Here is a 25,074-nt window from a genome sequence, read left to right as displayed (position 1 = left end):
GACTTTTGAGATCCGTGCCAGACCAGTGTGTGAGTCACTAAACTATGGTAGGAAGATCTGTTTAAACTAAACTGCTGGAGAAAGAAGAATTGATCCATTTCTAACGGCAAAAACCCGCATCAACAACATGGCACAGGTGAGCGAAGCTTTGCACTGTAATCGTATTTTATTTATTCTTCAATTCTTTACTGTAAAGATCTATTCAATGTGTAGACGTGGGCGTTATGAGTGTTTCACAAGACACTCTTTTCAGCCTTTTTTCCTCCTTTTCTTTCTTTTTCTCTCCTCCACTCTTTTCATTTATACGCGTGGTTTTCACCGCGAGAAGAACCATGAACTTTGACTTTATAGTTGATGTTTTATTTATTCATAAACGACCGTTTTGCGACGCTATGGCAGATTTAGCTGTAGAATACAACTCTCGTAGACGTATTTATGATTCTGACGTTTTCAATCTACGAGAGTTGTAGGGTTCACCCCCCATGGACACAGGGCCTTTCAGCACTATACCCCGTAGCGTAGACACAAACATGTACACATTGAAATAAAGGTGCTTACCCCCACACGCCAAATGTTAACTCTCGCTACGGGGTAGTAGTTTAATGTAATAATCCATGTATTTCAATAAAGAAGTGTTTTAATGCCGTCTGTGTGGCCGATTCTGTCGGAAGTTCCCAATGGGCGGTAGTGACGCGGCCCATCTGGTGAAACCCGGAATTACACTCAATATAAACAGGAAGTAAACGAGGGTGAAAAAATGGCGTTCGGCCACAGACGGCATTAAAACACTTCTTTATTGAAAGATATGGATTATTACATTAAACTACTACCCCGTAGCGAGAGTTAACATTTGGAGTGTGGGGGTAAGCACATTTATTTTCAATTTGTACATGTTTGGAGTGTCTACGGGGTATAGTGCTGAAAGTCTCTGTGTCCATGGGGTGACACAATATTCCAGACAAGGACCGACCTATGTACAGTAGGCTACAGCAGTGGTGGAAAAAGTAATCAAATTTTCTACTTAAGTAGAAGTATCAATATACCACAATGTTAAAATATTCTGTTACAAGTAAGAGTCCAGTATTCAAAATCTACTTGAGTAAAAGTACAGGAGTATTGGCATCAAAATATACTTAAAGTAAAAGTACTCATTATGCAGAATATGTCCCATTTCAAGATTTCAAAATGTATAAAACTTTTGAAAATAGCTAGGCTTTGTGAGCTTGTAGATCTGCTATTTTCAAATACATATAGAGCTTAAGTGGTTAATGTATTAGTTTAGTAATAAGAATCTAAATCCACCAAGTAACTAGTAACTAAAGCTGTCAAATAATTGTGGAGTAGTAGAAATTGGAAATACTGAAATTGTACTTAAAGTACAGTACTTGAGTAAATGTACTTAGTTACTTTACATCACTGACAATAGTCTATTCTACAGACTGGTCATAATCTTGTTTTAGACAAATAAGGGACGCTAAGCAGGAGGAGAATGACATTAGTCTACCAGACAGAGGACACTTTGATGACAAGACCTGAGACACTGTTGTGTTGAGTTGTTGTGTCACTGCTGGGAGTGTGACTCACAGACAGACAGGTGACATTAACTAGACACACAGTAGTAGGCCAGTGGTTCTCAACCTGTGGATCGGGACCCCCAGGGGGATCCCCACGTGATTTTTTTTGTGGGGGGTCCTCAAAAAATGACAGGGAAGTGACAATTTTAAGGACTTTTAGGACCTTTTTCATACCTCCAATAAAAAAAAAAAAGTAATCAACAAACTATACATTAAAAACTGGTAAAACATTGGCCAAAGTGTCAAATAATATAAGGAAGACATCAATTGTGAAAATAGGGGCGTTGTGAGCTTGTAGATCGGCTATTTTCACAACATTTATCTGCGAAACCGAGTCAAACTAAATGTAATGCCTCAACTCCTACAATTCTAGTTCTAATATGATTATGTTGGGCGGTCACGGCCTGAAAAGGTCGAGAAACACTGCAGTAGCCTATCTGTATTCTGTAGGGTATTGTCTTGTGATTCTCAACATTTTTTTCGTTTCAAGGTGTCAGGATTTGTCTCAGTGGAACCCAATCTGAACATTTCTATTGTTAAGACCTGACCAGGGGTTCATCCCCTTGTGGTGGACATTTTTGTCATGCACATACAAACGAGCGGACAATAATATTTACCAGAAACACATAAAGACTAAAGAGCTAGCCTTAATTTACTGTATACTAGTACAGTGGTCAAGGGACCTTCGGGGTTCCTTGAAGGTGGTCGGGTCTGTAACTCTGAGAGTGTACAAACGGAACCAAATGGACCCGTAGGGGACCATTGGTACGCTCTCAGAGTTATGCGGGTCATTGAAAAGTCTAAAAAGTCTGTACTAGCGGACTCTTGATGTGCCATAGTGTCATATAAATCATAGTGTCATACATATTCTGAAGAAAACCTGGAGATAAACTATCAATCATTTGGCTGGGTACCCCCTGGACCCCCTTGAGGTCCCTGGACAAATGGAAGAGAACTGGACACTTTTGCAAATCATTTTTTTAAGCATTTCATTTGTACCATCTATATCAGAGCTAGTGTTAAAGGTAGGGTAAGTGAGTTTAAATAAGTGTTAAATAGCTCTATATTGTGATAGTACTCATTGCTATAGAGTGTGTGTTCAGTAACAGGAGTCTCCATGTCTCTCCAGCCCTTTATTAAACAGAAAATGCATTTTCAGGTCGGGATACCAATTCTATCCAATCAGGATAGAGAACTCAGTGAGGGTACAGATTAAACAAGTGAAATTGGAAGTGATGGCACTAAGAAATGAGCAGACAACATTGGAACTTGAACACTATAACAATGAAGCTGATAAATGGGTACTCTCTTCTGATTGGCTGACATTTTGTCACCTACCTAAACATGTATGTTCTGTTTAATAAAGAGCTGGAGAGACAGGTAGACTCCTGTTACTGAACAAACACTCTATAGCAATGCTTACTATCTACCTTTTTAACAAAAATGTCTTGTTTTAACCAAAAACATATCATTTACCCTACCTTTAATTAGCTGTGTTGGCCCAGTTGTTGTTTCTATGTTTTTCCCAGTTGATGTTTCTACATGTTTTATTTACACGCGCGCACACGCGCGCGCGAGTAAATAAAACATCAAAGACTTTACATAAGATTACATAATTCTTTAACTTTTAAGAAGTAGTGAAAATAACATATCTACAAGCTCTCAATGCGTCTCTGAGCTTGTAGATCGGCTATTTTCAGTAGTTTGAGTTCAAATGTGAGCTAAAAGGTTTGGGAACCACTGGTATAGAGACTCCTACTGTAGGTAATAAAGCATATAATGGTTTAGGGCCAACAGTACATCTCTGATCTTGAATCATGAACATCATGAAAGGTCTGCTTTCTGACCGCAGCATCAGAACTAAACCTGGAGAAGCGTTCAGTGTTCAGTTTGTATGCAACACATTATCTGAAACAAACTAAAATAGAAAACTGCAAGTCTGCTTTTAACCACTTAAACCCGATACTTAGTTGACTTCATTCCCATGGGCTACACTACATATCTATGCCAAAATAGCCAATCTACAAGCTCACAACACATTGCAATGTGACGCATTGTGAGCTTGTAGATCTGCTATTTTCTGCTAGTTTACTGTTGCATTTAACTGAGTTTATTGTTATTGTGTTGTCCTGCTCTGTAATTTTATTCTCTTATAAGTATTAGTTTTATTTTAGCTTATTCTTAAGACGGAAGATTTTTTTTATTTAAGTAATTGTATTCAAATGTGTTTTGCACTTTGTCTAAAAGCTCTTAAGTTTTGTGTAAAGAACTTTGAATTGCCCATATTGTTGAAAGAGCAGAACAGTCAGATGTTTACCCTTCAACCTGTCTATCTGGTATCGTCTCTGAAACGTATTGGGGATGGGCTTGGCCTGCTCAAGATCATGATACTTCCCAACACATCTGAACATGTGAATTTGTAGAACTAAGCAGAGAAACACGTTGAATGTGTTTTTAAAATGTGGGTTAATGAGATGGCCAAGCTGTGAGTCATTCAGGACTTGAACATCAGAACCCAGGTTGCAGATATGTGGAAACATTCAAACTATGTGCTTTAAGCCAAAACGGATGTGACTCAGGAGCAAAGAAATGCTGCTCACAGGGACAGAGTGAAAACACAATGTGGTTGGTACAAAATCAGACTGTCAGTTTAAACTGTAAGAAATAGACACTTCCAGCCAGTCTTCCAAGTCTCTATGGGTCCACTTGACACTCTCAGGGTTAAATTAATACTCAGGATTATGTACTGTACCTGAGCAGGAGGCACAAGAAAAGGGTCCCTCTTGGGTCCCCCTTGTCCCTCTGCACATAACCAATTGACCACAAAATATGTCTAAGTTAATGTTTTCAATTGCCAGTCTACAAGCTCACAACACTTAACAAGCTTGTGGGTCAGCATTCCTTTTTTCTTTTCTTTCTTGTTTGAAATTCTTAATTTCCGTTTTATAATGACATGCCTGAAATGTAAACACCAGGGTTAAAGTGGTTAAAAATGAAGAAGCTGCTGAAAGTATTGTGTTATTGTTGGAAGTCACTGTGAATTAGAGGGTTGTCTAAATTCCTAAAATGTGAGCATAACCCCCTCTCTCCCCTGCTCCTCTCCCACAGTGCTCTGAGCTGGAGAACGCCATCAAAACGTTGGTCACCCAGTTCCATTCTGCTGCCGGTGACAATGGTCCTACACTGAAGACAGACGAGTTCAAAGGGCTTCTGTCCTCCCAGCTGCCCAACCTGGCAAAGGTACTGTACATAACATGTATATAATATGTACATAATGATACTTATCCGACACAATACGCACAGCAGCCATATTGGGAATGAGTTGGGCACCTTCCTTACTTCCTTCACAGGTGTTACCAATGATACTAATTAAGGCTCTGTTCCATTTAGCGTGGCATAGTGGTTGTCTTATTTTCAAGGACTCCCATAACTCTGAGGGTGTACAAATGGAACCAAATTTGGTTCCACTCTCAGAGTTCCACACCCACCATAAGGGGCCATTTGGGAACCAAAATGGAGTGTTTCTAGTGAGCCAACATGCACAATGTCAGCACCCTGACCAGAATGGAACAGAGGCTTCATTAGTATCATTGATAACACCTGTGAAGGAAGTAAGAAGAGGCCCAATTTCTTTCCAATATGGCTGCTGTGCATAGAGCCTCCAGAGGCGGGCTTAAGGATCCGGGGTCCTGTTTCAAGAGCTAATGTCGGACAGGAAAAAAAACATTATTTGGTTCATTTAGGGGAATTATGACCACGAAAAGTTCAGGGTGGAATTATGGCCATGAAAAGAAAGGTCTCATTCTGAAAGATGACTAAGGCAATTTACCTCTTCATGGCAACACTCGCATTTCTTGGTAAGTGCTGTCAATGGCACAGTGCGTTCTCAAGCGCATTTCCAGCTCGTGCTACGGTGTGCTTACTTCTCATGCCCCTGATTCATACTTGGTTGCGCACAGTGAGGCGCACTGAAAATTGCTGATCCACAAGCTCACAACGAGCACAGCTAAGTATAGAAGTTTGCAGTCGCTCCCACATTCTGAAACATCCGTCAAAGTGAGACTTTGACTTGCCTTGACAAATAGGGTACAGCCACGCTGGGAAAGTCTTGGCTGGTTGAGTGTCTAAACGGAAGTACTGAAATTTGGCCGAAGTACCGCCCAAGGAAATCTGTTTACATTATCTGTGTATGAAACAAGTGTCAAGTGGGTCAAAAAAGATGCAACTGAAGTCCCGCCTTTTATAGACACTCTGCGTTAGATTGTGACCAGCCTCTTCTCCTCTGAGATGAGTAAAGGCTGGGAACGAGGCTAGGGTACAGCAGAAATAGATGACTGAATCTTATGATTCTGACTCAATTCAAGTCTTGTGTGTTAGTTTTGTGCCCCCAGCGGGCTGGGCCCGTTTCAATTGAAGTGGGTGAAACATAAGGCCATCTCTGCTTCTAGCTGTCACATATCAAAACTACAATTGTTGACATACATCTTCTTATGGTGCAGATGACAACGCTATTTTTTTCCCAACCCTTTAGTTCTTTTCCAGGCTTCATCTCCTCATGAGATGGAGATGAAACTGGGAACGATGTTACTTTGCATAGACATGAAGTATTACATTTTTAATGTAATGGCTGACAGTGCATGCTTCTGTCACTTGCCTGTCACTGATCACAGAGCCAGGACATGTTCCTTAATACCTTCCCTCATACTAGTGTCCTCACCCCTCCCAAACAAAAAGCATACACTGCCAGAAACATGCACAGACCCACCAGACTGCATGAATAATGTCTCTCTCTCTCTCTACGCGCGCAAACACAAAACCACACCCTTGTGTTGAAAGGGCTTGTTTGAGCTGTTTTGTTTTGGGGTTATTTTGTTTGTGGATCTCCACAGTGTAAAGAACAGTATTGTGTTTAACACTGCTGGTTAACGTTCTGACAAACTCACATTAAATGTGCCATCTGGGACTTATTTCTTTTATGAATTAAACCTCATAAAGAAAAGAAACAAAACAGAGAAAGAAAAGATCATGGTCTAAATGTTGCAGAGTAGGGAGACTAGTAATATTATAGTATTAACATACACTACCATACACATTGGTTAAAATAACATGCTATTATTTACATTTTATTCATATCAATCATTTGGTTTTGCCCATGTTTTTTTTAGGAAGGAGTTGACAATACTTGAAGGATCATGTCGATCCACATTGGAGATACACCGTTCCCATGATTCCATTTTTATTTTTCAATCATTTTGCATTTATGATGATGCAATCAATACAAGAATATTACTAATAGGCACTATGCCCATGTTTGAATCGTCAATGCTCATTGGTCAGAGTATTAACCACTTTCAACCTGGTGTCCCTATTTTGGGCAAGTCATAAGGATTTTCCATAATGTTCAAAAGCAATTAACCCATTAAGACCTGGAACGCATCTGTGTCACTTTAGATTTCTCGGTGCCGCGCTATGAGCTTGTAGATCTGCTATTTTTGAAAAATCTTGCCTTTTTTTGGGGGGGATTTTTTTTTAAAAACTGTTAGGATTTGGATTTTTTTAAGAATCGCCTCAGGTTTTAATGGGTCAAAAAAGGGTGTAAATAGCCGACCTACCAACTCCCAACCCGTCAAATTGTTTTATGTTTTCTCTCTGACTGTTCCTATAGGGCGCCGGCTCGGAGCAAGGCCTGTCAGAGATCCTTCAGAAGATGGGCGTGTCTGATGGCGAGGGAATCTCCTTCAAGCATTTCTGGGATCTGATCCAGTCTCTAGCCATCGGCCAGCATGGTCTGCTCAGTGCGGAGAAAGTTTCCAAATGCACCTGCATCATGCTGTGAGCAGCACCGCACCATCAAGCACAGAGATGAGGCCAACTCCACAACTATTCCAAAAGTCCTACAATGTACTTTGAAAATGCTCTATTTCTTCAGTGTACTGACAAACACATTTAACCACTTGAACCCCAGCATTAGATGGCGGCAATAGTTAAATGGGTAGAGAGCCTGGGTCTCAGGTTTAATTCTTCACCCTGGGAATGTGCAGAGGTGTCTTTGAGCAAGAAACTTAACCCCCACTTAAAATAGCAGATCTATAAGCTCACAACGCATTGCGACGTGTTGTGAACTTGTGGATATGCTATTTTTGGCGAAGAGATTTGGTGTAGAGTGAATAAAAAGGAGCATACCAAGTACTAGTTGCAACTAGGGTCCATTTTACGAAGTATAGATTGTTCAAGTGATGAAATTAGATCAATTTGCTTAAATATCAGTTGGATTTTATATGGTTTAACAGGTAAAGCTGCAATCCTTAATTTATTAACCCGGGTCCCCCATGTCCAAATGTCTGTTGAGTTAGATGAATTGCAGTTTGACCTTAATGCAATAGCACTTGTCAACCAGTAGGTGTCCTTCCTGACCACAGGATCTTATAGAAGAGCAGCTAGAACAATAACCACTCCAAATGTACTAGTTATGAGTTATGGATTGCAGCTTAAATTTCACAAAGTGTCTTATTGTCTGGTAGCTACATTAATGCTATTATATGCAGTTTACAGTATTTTTTATTTCCATATATTTGTTCTCTTCCTGATAGCGGCTAAAACATGCCACAGGCTTGTAAAATGTTTGGGACAGTAACTCTATTTGATTTAATTTGTATGAGAATACCACTATACTAGTATCTGCTTTAGATTCCTTTTATCATCATTATTTTTGCCAGTGTTTACCCCCTTTGCAGTTACTATATTTATATTTTGTAATTCTCTGTATTCTGGCCTTTGCAAATGCAATAAAGAATAAAGAACGGAACTTTGTCTTTTCTGAATTCAGTTTGGTGGTAAATCATGAGTTATCCTAAATTACAGTTATTGTAAAAACTGTTTAACAAGAAACAGTACTGCGTGTACGTTTACCATGCAAATGTTTCACGGTCAGTTATCAAACTATGCACTTATCAATGTGAGCACATTTTCATACTTCTAGTCATGAATGTAATGTCAGTGATTTGCATATACAGTGCGTGCTTGGGAGTTAAACCAGAAGAGAACATATACCAATTCAATGTAATATGTTTTAATGGGCTTATTTTTCAACCACTTTCAACCTGTCGTTCCTATTTCGGACATATCATACTGGGGGGATGACAGATATACTAGCCCACAATGTGTTATATCGTTGTGAGCTTGTAGATAGCCTATTTTTGCTATTTGTTTTACAGCAAAGGATACAGTGCTAAACTGGATAATTCATAATGTTTGATGTAAAATTATGCAGACTGGGATGAATTACTTGGTGTAGAAAAACAATCCATATTGAAAACACTAATTTTATCAGTTGTGAGGATATAAACAGGAAACACACTGAAAAATGATAGAGGCTATTATGTTATGTTCATTGTACAGTACATGGAAGTACCATTTATGAATAGGACTAGTAGTTTTAGACAACACTAAAGCTGATAAAGCTACAATAATAGAATGTGTGTTATTTCTAAGAGCTTGGTATGGACTGCTAGAATATGCAATATATTGAATCTTATATTTAAAAACTTGTACAAATGAATGAAGAAAGGTTTTTGAGCTGAGAGTACAGAGTACAGTACTTTATTCAATAACATGGATTGCTAAACAGAGAATATAAATTCCAAATTCATTGGGATTTATTTTTCTTTCAATCATTGAAATTCCGTGCAAACGTGGTTCCGTGCAAACTGATTGACATATTCATAATGACAACAATTCCACTTTATGAAGTTTACATCTCAGACACACATCACCTCACTGCAATATTTAATGCTGTATTCAAAGATTCAAGACCCCCTAAACCTACGTGACATAGAGTCAAAACTGAGACCAGAAGAATATGTTTTCCCAGTGGTTCTCAAACTTTTTTATTTCAAGGTATCCATTAAGCCACAGACCCCCATAACTCTGGGAGCGGATGGAATGGAACCAAATGGGTCTGTGAGGGTCCATTTGATTCCATTTGTACACTCTCAGAGTTGCACACCTGTAAATGTCCATTTGTTTGCTAACTATCAAAAATTTAGACCCCGTGGCAATCCCTCAAGGAACCCTGGGCATCCCTGGACCCCCACTTTAAGAACCACTGTTTTATCCTAATCAAGCCCATGACCAAATAATTATATTTATCAAAAGGTAAAACAAATTCATGTAAATTCAAATAGATGGATATTACTATGTAACAGAAGAAAACCTTTTGATCTGAAACACTAGTTATAATTTAGTGACTTTGGAAAAGCTCATAAAACAGAAGAGTGTCAAACACCTTACTGCTACCGATAATGAGTACATTATAATTAAGCCTACTATATAATGATCTGTATTCAAAAGTAAATAAATTACACCACTGTAGTACTAATAAAGAAAATACATCTGACATTTAAATCTCATAAGCTAAATATTGCATGAGTTATTCCAGAAATTAAGCAGTTAATCAAGTAATTAAGTCATTATTCAGGAAAATAAGTAATTCATTAAAGAATAAATCTGAGAGTGAATGAAAACAAAAAATTGCACCCTTATATTAAAGCTCACACATTTGGAGAAACTCAGAATTGGACCAAGTGGACACGGACATTCCAGACTCCTTCTGGCCCAAAGTAAGAAGAAAAGAGTTAAGAGTCAAATTGCGGACAAAATCACGACAAGACAAAGACAATCAACATGTGGTCTTGAGACGGGACTCAAGAAGAGGCCAGCCTGGAGTACAACAGCCCTAACAAGATGGTCAGTTTCAAGACTGACCAGGGGAGAAGGTGCACCCTCGTTTAAGCTTCTTCCCCTCATCTGTACCTCGAAAGTACTCAAGGTAAGAAGAGAACGCGTACTTATTCATGACCTTGACCTTACCGAAGATGTCCAGCTCTGTCTGCAGGTCATGGTCAATGCCACCCATCATTTGCTTGGAATTGGCGTAGAGGGCGTTTTCCTTTGCCACTATTTCATCCAACCAGGCCACTTTGTCCGACTGCACCTCCTCAGCACTGTCCACCGTGCAGCCGTAGAACCCTCGCTTGTCGCGTTGGGGCCAGGGGTCTTCCGTCATCATGGGATGGTCGTCTCCCACGAAGGCTGAGCAGATGGAGCTATCCGTGCCTCTGGAGCGGCCCACTTCACAAGCGATGACGCTCATGAGGAAGAGGGAGAAGGTGCGGAAGTTGCGCACGGATGCCGTAAACACCGCCGCCATGAAGTAGTGACCCCAGCGTTCACAGTTATAGGCACACTGCCGCAGTTGGAACGTCTGCCGGCAGAAGTTGTTGAACTTTGACGCCTTGAGGCCCTGTCTCAAGTCGGCGAGGGAGGTCATGTTCTTTTGGTCTTGGAAGTTGTCGAGGAAATGCTCAACCGCGTCATCCGGGCTCATGAACTTCCCGGCCAGAAAGACAGAGAGGGTTTTCTCTTGCACCTTATAAATGCTGTCGTTCAAAACGTAGTACAGGTCGGAATCGCTTTCCTCTCTCGCGTTGTACCGGATCTCCACAAGTAGATCTTGAATGTTAGTGAGATGTTTGAATGTTACTCTCTCCTGTGGCTCTAAGAGCCAAGCGGGCTGTTTCTGGTGATCTTCTGGAACATAGTCGGAAGCTCGCCTTCGTTCGCTCTGCTCAAAGAACAAGCTCCAGGTGAGCCCCTCCAGACAGTCCATGGATGGATACTTTTTGCGCAGGACAGCGGGCACAAACATTTGAGGGTGTGTCGGCCATTCCAAGTTATTGTAGTACAACGTTTTTCCTTGATATCCTGGAACCGCTTGTCCTCTACGACAGGGTCCCACCGTTGTTACAAGGTTGCCCCGTCTGCTAAGTTCTGCAGTGACACGACTGCAGCTGCCATTGTACCTCCAGACTCCGTCATCCTTCGTCAGGATCTCACCGTCGCTCCTGACAGAGATTATTGAACTGTACAGGTGCAGCTTCGTGTCCACCTCGAAAGATCTGAGAGTCTGTAGCAGCTGCATCGCAAAACGAAGATCTTTTCCTAGATCGCAACCAATGAGCTTCACAGAGTCTAGACGCCCATATTTGGTCTTTATGGCCGACACGGCCGTGGCGAGATCTTCCGGCACGTAACCGCCTAGCTTACCTGTTCCATCCGCGCCATTGCTTCCATGACCAACCAATGAGACGTGCCCATTTCTATTCGCATGGGAGATGGCCCCAGTGAGAACATGCAGTGCCCCCTTGTGGTACATTAGTAAGGTTGATGAACCAGGACGTCTTTCAAAGAGGGAAGTGGCCGCCTCGATCACCACAGGGTCATTCTCCATGATCACTATGTAATGATGGTCATGTGTAGGTAGAGCCGCACACAGTGTCACATTTTGATTGGAGGACAGGATGCTTCCCTTAGACTCTCTGTCAAGATGGTTGAATCTATAAAATTGTGAAGGAGTTATGAATGAATGAATTGCAAGAGTAGCACAGAAATGTGCTGTCACTAAAAGTGATATTTTTTGGTTAAAACTAAAAGATTTTGTTTAAAGATTAAAGCACTATATTCTTATAATAATCATTGCTATAAGAGTGTTTGTTCGGTAACAGCGGTCTCCCTGTCTCTCGAACTCTTTAACAAATAGAAAATACATTTTCAGATGGGTTGCAAATGTTCAGCCAATCAGGAGAGAGTAGGCCTACCCATTTATCAGCTCAAATGTTATAGTTTTTAATGTTTAGTTTTTATCAGCTTAAATGTTTCCAGTTTTGTCTGCTCATTTGTTTGTGTCATCACTTCCAGATGCAACTGTTTAGCCTGTATCCTATGTAAGTTCTCTCTCATGATTGGAGAACAATTTGTATCCCTACCTGAAAATGAGTTTTCTGTTTACCTATCCACCTGTTTCCTAGGCTTTTCACTGTGTTCCACTTCCTGTCTTTTGATCCAATGAAATCCAATGAAACCGGTCAGATGACTAATGATATCCAATGAAATCCGAGAGGAAGTGGAAAACACACAGCCAAGAAACAGGTGGATAGAGTTGGAGAGACAAGGAGAATATCACTTACCCTACCTTTAAGCCTGACTTATACTTTGTCTTACGATGTGCACCAAAAATAGCTGACCTATAAGCACAAACTTTTCAGCTGAATGTATATCACAATGGCTATAGAAGACAGTCATGAAATAAATTGTCCGATTTGCACAGAAATCTTATGCCAATGAAATGAGTTATGCCAGAATTATAATTTGTCATAGGACGGAGCATACATCGGGCATTAATTTAATTAATTAAATTCATTCATTGACACTGAGGATTTCATTTTACTGTGTGTGACAAAGCAAGTAGCTACTTAGTTTTTCATGTCTTTTTTGATAGAATTATTCATTTTGTTGGCCAACCTGTTGCTTTCCACTTGATCAGGGGTTGGAAGAATGTCGCCTTCGATTGCAGGATGTGGCCTGTATATAACAAAGTCAAAGGGGACAGTATCAGAAGATCACCATGACGATCACTTAGACAAGTTTTATTGAATGGAATGCTGCAGACATACTGTAGTTATTAATCATTTGCGTTTTGTTTACAACACCATTCTATCATACAAGCAAAACAACATTGCAGCAGCTGATAATATCTCACCAATGTCCTGTGTTGGATGCAAACAACTGATTCTGGATACTCCAACCTAGAATTAGAAACACTGTGAATGTTCAGTACACAATCTACCACAAATCTATAAACAAAAGAGGATTTCCAAAGAAGTGCTGCTTGCCAAAAAGCTTACCAACGCGTTTCGACCTAGAAGGTCTTCATCAGGGTTTGTCTGACAGACCCTGATGAAGACCTTCTAGGTCGAAACGCGTTGGTCATACTCATTTGCCTTGCTCTAAATACATTTTCACGTGAGACGGATGCCTTGGAATTCTTTTCTTTGCAAGTCTGCATTTCACACCTTTTTGGCAAGCAGTACATCTTTGGAAATCCTCTTTTGTTTATATGATCCTACCTGTGTCACCAAACAGCACCTATCTCAGAGCCACTGCAGCGCTTCTTTTTCTCTCTCTACCACAACTCTAGTTAGTAGCTTTTTTTTTAAATTTCCACCTAAGATGTGTGAATACTGAATGCAGAAAGCCATGAACCTGGAACTTAAACACACACCACACTCATTGGCACATACCACTTTGAATATCAAATGTAGGCTACACCTACAGTAGCACACAGAACCTACAAGTAGGCCTACCTCGGTGTACTGTGACCAATGTGACCTATGCATAATACAGTTTTCATTCTTTCTTGCTGCTATTCTATAATGTTATTGGTCATTGTTTATGTTGCTGCTAATTCACCCATCCATTTTTGTTGTTTTACTATTGTTGCTTCAAGGCTATGGTGAGGAAACCAAAATCAAAGAATTTCACTTTTATGCAACCTGTAGGCCTAGGCCTACACAAGATGTAAGATGTATGTTTTATTATTTTAGATTTTTCTATTATAAAAACAATAAAACTATTGAATCTCTTAGCCAATTTGTTTTGTTGATCATAGTGTCCAGCTTGGATGTCCACAACTTTGCCCTCAGATTCAACTGAAATGACGATGTTTCACTTACCATACATCTGACTCTAAATTAAAAATGGAGGAAAGTTATGCCTTTAACCATATCCCCCAAGGCTCTTTACAAGGTCTGCTCCATTTCCCCCTCAACACCAAATCTCTTTGCCGAAAATAGCCGATCTACAAGCTCACTCACAACGCCTTTGCGACACGTTTTGAGCTTGTAGATCAGTGAATTTTGGCAAATGATCATCCCAGAATAGCAGCACTAGGGTACATATTATGTGATTAAATTATAGATAAAGGGTAATGTTCTTACCTGCATCAACCATGATGGGGTCCAGAGACAGATGAAAGGTTAACATTAGATAAAAGTGATAGGTCTTCATGGTGACAGAGAGATGATCCAGCCTATAAATGAAAGTGAACAGCCAGCACCGTGCTCATGTCTCATGTGCTTTTATGACAGGACACATTTCACTAGATAAGAAGGACAATGATATGCTTATTTAACATGAGAGCAGAGTAGTTACTACTTAGACACTTGATGAATGCTGTCAAAAAAAGTCCCCTCAGTATTTTAGGTATAATTATGCATAGGCCTATTATTATTTTGTGCACTCTCAATATTAAGCAGACTAGCATACATCACATTCAATTTAATGCATATAAGAAACAAACTTAGCAAAAAATAAAAGTAAAAATGGGTCTGGAATAACATATTTTGCAATGCCTGCTTAGAAATTAGAGGACAGGTTGACATCAGTTATGATCAGTGCAAAAGAAGATATGAGCTCAGTAAAGAAGAGAACAAACAGTATAATTAACAAAACAATAACATTTGAATCCATCATCACAAAAATGACGACAGATGAGATCACACATGTTTAAACAACACAATCATTAATAATAAATAAACAGCTGATGGCAGATGTGATTATTGTCAGAATTTGCCACAAAAAGGAAACAAGAATGGGATAGAAATTAAGGAAAATAGATTGATTGAATACTGTATTAACAGTTTGCAAAAAGGTCATGCAAAAAAGCAATGAGGAGATCACCTCTGTTTCAGACCAACTTTACAGTATTCATACAGATTTTTTTAACATGATATATTATATTACTCATCATTATGCCTTTATCGTTTTTATATGGCTTGTTGCGCTACCTGTGGAAATCCTTTTGTTACTATTCAGAACGCATATCCGGTTTGAAGCCCGCCTTCTGTATCCGGGTCATTTGCAACCACTTAAATTCACTCACACAGACTATTTCCGTATCCTTTGCAGACCGGATCTGCACCACGCAAGCGGAATAGATCCCAGTCTTTCCTTCCTAATTCATGCTGTTGGGGGCAGTAGTGCACCAGACGTTCTATGAAAGAGGAGGAGGAGCCAAAGCCAGGCATTACAGCCAGTGTTGCCATGTCCACTTATTATAAGCGAATTTGGGTTTGGTTTTCTGTAAAGTCACTTATTTGGCCTTGTTTCCTAATATTGTTTAATTAAACCGGTGTTTCTGAAACATTTTCAAGTCAAGGACCCCCTAAATCAATATGTATTTGTCCAAGGACCCCCATATAACAATATAATGTGCCAGGGACCCCCATACAAACAAAATATTACACTTTTTTGCGATGCTATTTTCAAATAGCCGATGCATAGGTTAGTGCTCATGTCATGTGGCCTGAGTTGATTCTTTTGTGCCAGTTTTCCTTGACCTGGTTGCTTATTTCTCACGCAAAATCTGGCAACGTCGAATGAGAGGCATTACAGGGAGGAAAGGGAAGGAAAGGAAGGACAGAGCCGCCATTTTCGTGAGGTCCAACGTGCAAAAAGGTGATATTGAACGATTTATTTGTACATAATAAAGTAATTAGACAGTATTTGAAGTAGGATTGAGACTGTTTTCATGTCGTGCAGAGAGAATGTGTTAAACATTCGGCCATCATCTAGAATAGAGTAAATAACACACCTCTCTGCTCTTTTTTTAACGGGAGAATGTTTTTCTTTGGTATTTCGACCAGGTAGGCGTGGTTTCGAGCCATGTGAGCCGGGGAGGGTTAGGCGTATAACCACGCCCATCTGGGCGAAACACCGAAGAAAGAGAGAGTCCCCTTTTTAACACCGGTTTACACTTTGTCGTACCACGGTGTCGCGTGTCAAAAAAAGAACTGACGCGTTGATAGCTTGTAGATCTGTTCTATTTTAATATACTTAGATCCCAGTGCGATGGATTATATTATATATTTACGCTTTATGGTGTTTTTGGGATTGTTTGCTTTTTAACTTGCATGTGTTGAGAATTAGATCAACAACTATAATAATTAATGTTATAACTTATATTTATAACGTGCATAAAACGACATCATTGGAGCTGGGAGGAGTTTTTTTTATATTTTATTTTGCTTATTATTGTCTGCTCCCCCCTGATGGATAAGAGAAAGACACTGAAACTGGGAAAAGCCATTTTAATAATATAATAATTGTAAATAATAGTATTCTCTAATATATATTGCCATGATGTCCCTAATATTAGATTTTTTTCTAATATAGTAATGACACATTTATCGCGTCTTGTAATATTATCCATAGTGTCAAATCATTATATGAAAAGTAACTAGTAACTAAAGCTGTCAAATAAATGTGAGTAAACTCTTAGATCCTATTTTTAATATCTTGTCTCTAGAGTTGCAGTACCAACCCTTGACAGCTCATACATCCAAACAGAAAACTCTGATCTGATTGTAATTAAACAACGTTAAACTCACCAACATATAGCAGCTGTATGTCAAGGACCCCCAAAATGTAGTATGTATTTGGCCGCCGAGGCACCGACCCCATCTCAAAATATTTGTTCCAGGGACCACCAGATGCAAAGATTTGAGTAAAAAAAATGTTCGCTTTAAAAATACATATATTCAAAGATTTGCACAAATCATTTTTTTCCCCCCAAAACAAATCTACAAGCTCATAGTGTGGCACAAAGTGACATGAGCTTGTATATATTTGCTATAGCGCAGGGGTCTTCAACAGGGGGTCCGGAACCCCTAGGGGGTCCTCAGAGTTACTACAGGGGGTACGCCAAATCTTTGTGTGATATGATAGCCAAAAATAGCAGATCTACAAGCTCACAACGCCTCGCGCTATTTTTGGCAAAGAGGTTTGGTGTAGAGGGAAAAAAGAGCAGACCAAGTAAACAAAAAAAAAAGTTTAATCTGAAACAAAATGTTATACAATATAGAGGGGGTCCCTGCTTCATCTCTCTCTCAGCTAGGGGGTCCTTGGCCTGAAAAGGGTTGAAGACCCCTGCTATAGCGGAAGTATGAAACAATGGTTAAAATGACGCAGATGCGTTCCCGGATTGAATGGTTCAATGTGATTTGTGTAAATAATTAGTTTATTGCCGCGTGGGCGTGCATTTCCTCTGAACGTTTGAGCGCAGTTCCGTTTACATAACTCACCAGCATAGGCTCTATGCACAGCAGCCATATTGGAAAGAAATTGGGCCTCTTCTTCCTTCACAGGTGTTACCAATGATACTAATGAAGGCTCTGTTCCATTCTGGTCAGGGTGCTGATATCATGCATGTTGGCTCACTAGAAACACTCCATTTTGGTTCCCAAATGGCCCCTTATGGTGGGTGTGTAACTCACTCTGAGAGTGTACAGATGGAACCAAATGGACCCGTATGGGGGTCCTTGAAAATAAGACAACCACTGTGCTACACTAAATGGAACGGAGCTTTAATTAGTATTATTGGTAACACTACCAATATGGCTGCTGTGCATGGAGCCTATTTCATCGTCACTCTGTGTCACTTTTTTTGCAGATGCCCAGACACTGCTCGGCAGGAGGCTGTAAGTCACGTGACACCAGGGAGAGTCGCAAGGCTGGCATCACCTTCCACAAGTGAGACCCTCCTCCTCGCAACGATGACAGCATTTTCTAGTTTCATCTAATCAGTGGTTCTCAAACTTTTTCATGTCAAGGACCCCCAAAAGGACATGTATTTGGCCGCGGACTCCCATCTCAAAATATTTTGTTCCAGGGACCCCACTTTGAGAACCAATGATCTATACCAGTGGTTCTCAACCTTGGGACTTTACCCCCAGGGGGGTCCCCACATGATTTTGGGGGGGTCCCCAGATGATTAGCTTAATGTGCAACATTGTTTTCTCACTCAACAGTAAACAAACCGACATACAGTATAAGTGTATACCAGGCTATCTGCACATTTGTAAAGTGACAATTTAAGGACTTTTAAGACCTCTAAAATAAAAAAATAAGAGCATTTCTGCATCAAAGTAATTAACAATTTATACAATAAAAACTGGTCAAACATTGGCCAAATTGTCAAATGTTATAAGAAAAACAAAAATCTAATCTGATGTACCTGTTTTGTACAAATTGTTCAAAAATAGCTGATCTACAAGCTCACAACGCGTTGCATCACGACACGTTGTGAGCTTGTAATTGAGCTTGTAATTATACCTACAGTAGGTTTCAAAAGCGTGTTATGTAGCTGCCATGCCATCTTTGATGTGTTTGTTCATGTTGAATGACTTATGGTTTAGTCTCTTGTGTCGTGTGTCACTCTTGTGTTCAGATTACCGAAGGGAACGGCAAGGAGGAACCTGTGGATCAATCAGTCCCATCGGGACGGCCTGTGGGAACCACAGACTGACTTTGTCTATTTCTGCTCCAAACACTTCACCCCTGAAAGCTTTGAGCTCATTGGATACAGGTAAAAGGCTCCTCTAGGCATGCAGCAGTTAATCAAACTGATACATTTAATCGATTATAAAAGGTTATTTTTTTATAATTTAATAAAATAATCAATTTCATAAAATGATCGAATCCCGGTGAAAGTGAAAATGGAAGTTTTGAAACAAAAAAAACACGAAGAGAAAGGAGACAAAAACTGGAACACTATAAAATGATATTTGACCTTTTCATTTGTTGATGTGTTTATAGTGGGATCCGGAGAATCAGAGAAGATGCATATCCAACTCTGTTTGAAGTTACTCCAGAGATCAAACGTAAAGGAAGACCCAGGTAAGGTAAACTGATCTACAAACAAACGCTAACAAAGATTTTCAGTCACGAGATTAGCAACAATCCCTGTCATAATCTATGCAGGGCAATCTATTAGCAAATTGCTATTTCACAACTTAGTAATTACTACTAACTTACTTATTAACAACTTTGTACATTAGTTTTTACCATTTCTATTTTTAATTTTTCTCTTTGACCTTTTCTACAGCATGCATGATATGAGTGCATCAATAGATTGCCTTTTGGCCCCATTTGCTCTTGCAATATGACGCTTACAACCCTAAAACATTCAGAAAAGATCGTTTTTTTTACGACTTTTTACACTTACACAGCACATCGGCTTCTGTTCTCTGCGTCCTCCTCCGTCGCTCCAGCCACCTGCATGTCGTCTCTCACTGCATCCATAAACCTCCTCTTTGGCCTTCCTCTCCTTCTCTTGCCTGGCAGCTCCATCTTCAGCATCCTTCTCCCAATGTACCCCTCATCCCTCCTCTGCACATGCCCAAACCATCTCAACCTCGCCTCTCTTGTTTTATCCCCAAACCTTCTAACCTGCGCTGATCCTCTAATGCATTGGTTCTCACAAATCTGTTACCGTGGCTATTTAAAAAGAGCAGATCTACAAGCTCACAGCGCGTTGTGCATCTGCTATTTAGATTTTTTTTGGACAAATCTTGAAAAGTGTTTGAACATTTTTGAATAATATAAAACTATTTTACACAAATATTCTCTTCTGGGGGTCCCTGGCACAAATCATTTTCAGATGGTTGTCCTTGGCACAAAAAAAGTTTGAGAACCACTGCTCTAATGTAGTCATTTCTGATCCTATACACTTACACACATGGACTCGTAATTCCTGTTAAGCATCATGCATCCCTGTGTGATGTACCTCTTCTTTTTGTATTTTCTAGGAGGCAAACCAACTCCACGAAAGCAGAGCCTACCCGCCAGGAGGGCAGTCGGGAAGAAACTGAAGAGGCTCAAAACGACAAAGGAGAAAAAGCTCAAAACGTGCCATCAACAAATGGATCAAAACACGACCCAGCTGAGGAGACGGATCCAAAAACAACATCCTCTTCTCAAGGTAGGGCTGGGCAATTCACCGAAACCGGCCGGCCATGGGGGAGGTGGGGGACACTTCGCCACCATTACATTACACACAATGTCACGCCATAAACAGACTGACTTAAGGTAGACCAGTAATTCCACACAGAGCTAATGTGACACCAACTCATAACCTCTGTCTCATGCAGAAAGCACACACACACACACACACACACACACACACACACACACACACACACACAGACCACGGGTATGGTCTAGTTAATTGTAAAAACAAAAAAAGTAAAATAATTGTGATATTGATTTGAAGTTTTATCGCCCAACCCCAGCTCAAGGTCCACCAGAAGAGGCTGACGACTCCTCCCAACAGCAGGGCAGTGCGTCACCATCCTCTCCTCGCCCCGTGTCTCCATCACGCTACATGAGGCGTCTGCCCCCTCCCCCGGGCTTCCACCTGCCGAAGGAACACAACTACGCTCAGCTCTGCCCCCTGGTGTGTGGATAAGGCCTGTCACAGTTATTACATAATCGCTCAATCATGACAATTATTCTTAGATAATCTCAATAGGCTCTATGCAAACACAGTAGCCATATTGGAGAGAAATTGGCCCCTTCCATAGTTCCTTCACAGGTGTTACCAATGATTCTAATGAAGGCTCTGTTCCATTTAGTGTAACACAGTGGACCCCGTTACTCTCAGAGTTACACACCCGTAAGGTGCCATTTGAAACCCCCTCAAGGAACCACGAGGGCACCTGGACCACACTTTGAGACACACTGGTCTTTCCACTGAGTCTTTCCAGTGAGCCAACATGCACAATAACAGCACCCTGACTCTGTTTGACCAGAAAGGAACACAACCTTAATTAGCATCATAACACCTGTGAAGGAAGTTGTTTCCAATTTCTTTCTGATATGGCTGCCATCAGAATAGTTTCCATTCATCTATGAATTCATCTACATTTTTAGTATAAAATTAAAAATTCACTTAAATATATGACCTGTTTTGGCCATAGTACATGATTTATTCTGATTATTTGTACCTGTCATAGTCAGTCATTTCTTTGTCTATTTCAGTAATAGCCTTTGTATATGTGTTATTTAATAATCACACTTATTTGTACGTCAAATTAATCGTCACCTCACCTGGCTATAATTTCATGATTGGGACAACCCTATAGGTGTGGAGACGGCGCTATGACCAGGCCATCGACTGCTTGGAGAAGGCACTGCGGCAGCTGAACGCCGCCAGGCGACGAGAGAACCGACTGCGAGGTTCCCTCGTGAGGCTGCGGGAGAAACGCCTCAAACACACCCTGCTTCAGTCCAGGGACAGACCCAGAGGCAGGGGGGGAAGGACACCGGGCATGGACAATAAACCGTACAGAGGTGGGTCTGTCGCAGTTCTGACATAATTGCCCGACCGCAGCTATTTGAGCGAAGTGATTTGTTTTGTTAAAATAAGTATTAAATATCTCTATAGTCTGATTGTAATCATTGCTATAGAGTGTTTATTTAGTAACCAGGTTCTCCTCGTCAGTCCAGCTCTTTAGTAATCAGAAAATACCAATTTTATCCAATCAGGAGCTTTAAAATATTTGAACAAAAAACTGTTTGAACATAAACAAAATCACTTACACCACCTTTTAATCATCAATCGTAATTACGTGTATGACAACTAATCATCAACTAACATTTCATGATCCTGACAGGCCTATTCAGAGGAGAGGCAGAGGAAAGACTTTCTTCACCGACGAACCCTGATGAGAATGACACGGATGCAGAGACTGAGAATAATGGCCTGTTGTGGGCCGTGGGGGAACTCGGGGAAGTGGTAGACTTGGGAGGCTGGATTCCCACAGCTGACACGAAACAAGTGTCCGAGGAGGGGGGGTACTGCTTTTACTGCGGGAGAGGTCGAGAGGACAGCGGAGGTCACGTGGTACCGAGAGGCTCCAAGACGAGCAGAGGCGGACAAACGTCTCGGGCGACTAAGCGAGGCGCAGAGTGTGACAAACGCGTTGCGATTTCCAAAAGGTTGGATAGAAAATTCCGAAAGAAGCTAGCGACTGAGAGTGAAGCGGAAGACGACGACTGCTGCCGTCCTCACGCCGCGGCCACTAAGCCCGAAGATCTTCAGGTCGTCATGATCGAAAGTCCTCCCGGAAAATGCGGCAGTTCACAGCTACCCGCTGCCGCGCCTCTGCACCAAACCCAGGTTTGGTGCAGAGACCTGCAGCAGATTATGTCGGCAGGGGGCGTTCATCACATACAGCCCGGCCCGAGTTCTCACGGCATGCTCCTCTCAGAGTCGGGCGCGGGCGGCGTTGAACACACCGGTCCCGAAAACCAGGAGAACTTTCAGCAGGGGCAGCAGCAGCTGGTCTGCTGGATAGAGGAAAGCACAGAGGGACAGCTGCTTCTGATACCTTTCCCCGATGACAACAGGACAGTCAATTTGGTCCAGGCGGAGGGGGTGGCCGAGGACGCGCAAGCTATCGTGGTGTCAGAAGTGGGGTTTCAAAGAGACCTGAGACAGATGGCAGAGTGTTCAGAGAATGTTTCAAGAGAAGTGAGGGTGGCAATGGCCTCTGATAACGCCAGTCAGCAGTGTTTGTCAGGCACTCCTGTGGTTATGAGGGAAGATGTCAAGGAGAAACTTAAGGAACATTTGGAAGGATTTCAGCTTCAGTTGAGCAATGAGTTTATTGACTGAAAAGAAATATTCGTTTGATAAGTAATTTGCCCCATTCCTTTTCTTTATTTATTTTTTATAACAGATTTGTATGTGTTCTTTGAAGAACATTTGCCAACTGGAACTGAATCAAACAGATGTGGGTTGTCATACACTACACACCCAATTAGGAATGCAACAGTTCATTGAACTAATTGATTTAATCAAGTATACAAAACTAATTATACTGTACAATGGTGGTGTACAACAATAGTGAAAATAGCAGATCTACATGCTTGCAACAAGTCGCATCACAACGCATTTTGATCTTGTAGATCAATTATTGATATTGATTTGAAGGCTTCTCATTTATTTGATTAATCTGAAAAGAAGAAGAGAAAGAAGATAATCTATAGTTGCAGCCCTAATGTGTACTTTGTATTTGGTCATTACAGGTCATGAAGAATGCATTGTTTGTTTTGTAGCTTGTAAGATCACTTTAATTACTGTTTTCAGGAGTAATTAAAGTGTTTTGGTTGGCTTGACAGCAGCACCTACCTACCAAAATGTATCACTTTGACATCTGCAAAAATGTGTTTACTTTGTTATTCTTGTAATGGTGCCTTAGGGTGCGTTCGGAAATTACGCACTGGAGCACAGTCGCCTATTAGTTTGTATTGGCCAGTGCGCTCAGTGCTGTATTTTCGAACGCGCCCTAAGTAAGCAGTATTCAACACTACATGATGCTCCGAGCCTCTGGCAATGAATCATTTCCTTCATCACTTACAGTGCTGCTTAGAAATAATACCAATCATTTTTAAGTGAAACTTAAACTTGAGACTTTGAGTTTAGACTTTAAAAATACATATTTAACTGTTCAACTTTAGCATCTGTGCTTAAAGAATAAACACTGCATTGGTTGCCATGCTAGTCGGTAGCAGGTTGTTTGTTTGTTTATTTAGTCAATACTATACGTCAAATATAAATTTGACATAACCTCTCATAATTAGAATATTTATAATGTGTAGACGCTGCTCCTCTCTTCATTGGCCAGATTCGATCCACTTTGATTTCAGATAATCCAAATTATTGAAAAACAAAGACGGATCAAAGCTGCACTATGTAGCTTTCCTCTTCTACCCCGGATTTGAACTTGGTTTCCTGAGCAAGGCCTGATTTTTTTTACCATTGAGCTAATAGAGCCTGCCTGCCTGCTTGCTCAGGGGATGAATTGAATCTTGACCATCAGGTCAAAATTCGTGTCAGATCCTGTGTCTAGGTGAGACGTGACCTTTGACATGATTTAAATGTCTCAATTGAAGAGCAGGGAGACTAAATACAACCACCCCAATCATATAAGTTATATTATATTAACACTCTACCATACAGAGAAAGTACATTCTATTCATTTAAGTATTTAATTAAAAGAATTATAGACCGCCCAAGGGTCTATACTTAGTCCGCTCTTTTTTTCCTGTTACACCAAATTTCTTCACCAAATACAGCAGTTCCAAAAGCTAACAACGTGTCGACGCAATGCGTGAGCTTGTAGATCCGCTATTTGCACCAAATATTCACCCCAGAATACCGATGCTGTAGGGTATCGGCAATGGGCATGCATACATCAGATGATGTGAGTAAAATCGTTACATCTGACATGTGACAGTTGCAATAATGTCTGACAGAAGTTGAAATACTTACTAAGGTACTGTAAGTATATGCTAATGTCAATCAATACCTTTGTACTCAAGTCATTTGTTTCATACAGGTCAGTATTTTTTTTATTGTGGAATTGCTACTGTACGTTTTTTTCTTTTTCTTGTTATTTTAATTAAGTAGAGCATAGATGTACTTCTTCCACCCCTAGTACACTAGATACACTATGTGTACAAGTTACAGTTCTACCCATTGGCATCATGATCACATTTCTGAAAAGCTGATGAACTACATTAACACAAAGGCTACTAAATACCTTCCTCTATCCTATCTGCTTTAATGGACAGGATAGAGGAAGGAAACCTTGTTCAAAAGATTTGAATAGATGTGTCTCTATTGGTTATATTTGGACCCTTTTATCAGCTGCTTTGCCACAACTTCAGCACCTGTCAATGTCATGAACATGAAAATGTCAAGTATCATCTACAACAGCGATTTGCAACCTTTTGAATTTCAAGGACCCCCAGTTTGATA

At 40.5% G+C, this 25,074-nt stretch overlaps 3 protein-coding genes across 3 annotated transcripts; 2 read left to right on the top strand and 1 right to left on the bottom strand.

Annotated features, from left to right (window-relative positions):
* s100v2 (S100 calcium binding protein V2) lies at positions 1–8,395 on the top strand. Its single transcript, XM_084079574.1, has 3 exons — positions 1–136; positions 4,683–4,814; positions 7,240–8,395. Exons 1-3 carry the CDS (start codon positions 128–130, stop codon positions 7,408–7,410), a joined length of 312 nt encoding a protein of 103 aa, XP_083935700.1. The 5' UTR covers positions 1–127; the 3' UTR covers positions 7,411–8,395.
* A 1,149-nt stretch (positions 8,396–9,544) lies between these two features.
* LOC311061917 (uncharacterized protein) lies at positions 9,545–14,489 on the bottom strand. Its single transcript, XM_084080622.1, has 4 exons — positions 14,408–14,489; positions 13,171–13,216; positions 12,933–12,992; positions 9,545–11,968 (listed from the first exon to the last, which is right to left on the bottom strand). Exons 1-4 carry the CDS (start codon positions 14,475–14,477, stop codon positions 10,327–10,329), a joined length of 1,818 nt encoding a protein of 605 aa, XP_083936748.1. The 5' UTR covers positions 14,478–14,489; the 3' UTR covers positions 9,545–10,326.
* A 1,377-nt stretch (positions 14,490–15,866) lies between these two features.
* On the top strand, positions 15,867–23,437 carry thap7 (THAP domain containing 7). Its single transcript, XM_084079573.1, has 8 exons — positions 15,867–15,926; positions 17,920–17,999; positions 18,697–18,834; positions 19,065–19,145; positions 20,057–20,229; positions 20,540–20,703; positions 21,392–21,599; positions 21,923–23,437. The coding sequence occupies exons 2-8, from the start codon at positions 17,920–17,922 to the stop codon at positions 22,924–22,926; spliced, it is 1,848 nt and encodes a 615-aa protein (XP_083935699.1). The 5' UTR covers positions 15,867–15,926; the 3' UTR covers positions 22,927–23,437.
* Positions 23,438–25,074: the final 1,637 nt, after the last annotated feature.

Source organism: Gymnoscopelus microlampas (genome assembly GCF_963454915.1).
Source record: "Gymnoscopelus microlampas genome assembly, chromosome: 15".
Taxonomy (NCBI): Eukaryota; Metazoa; Chordata; class Actinopteri; order Myctophiformes; family Myctophidae; genus Gymnoscopelus; species Gymnoscopelus microlampas.
The sequence above is the reverse complement of the archived record's forward strand: the minus strand, read 5'-3'. Positions and strand labels throughout refer to the sequence as shown.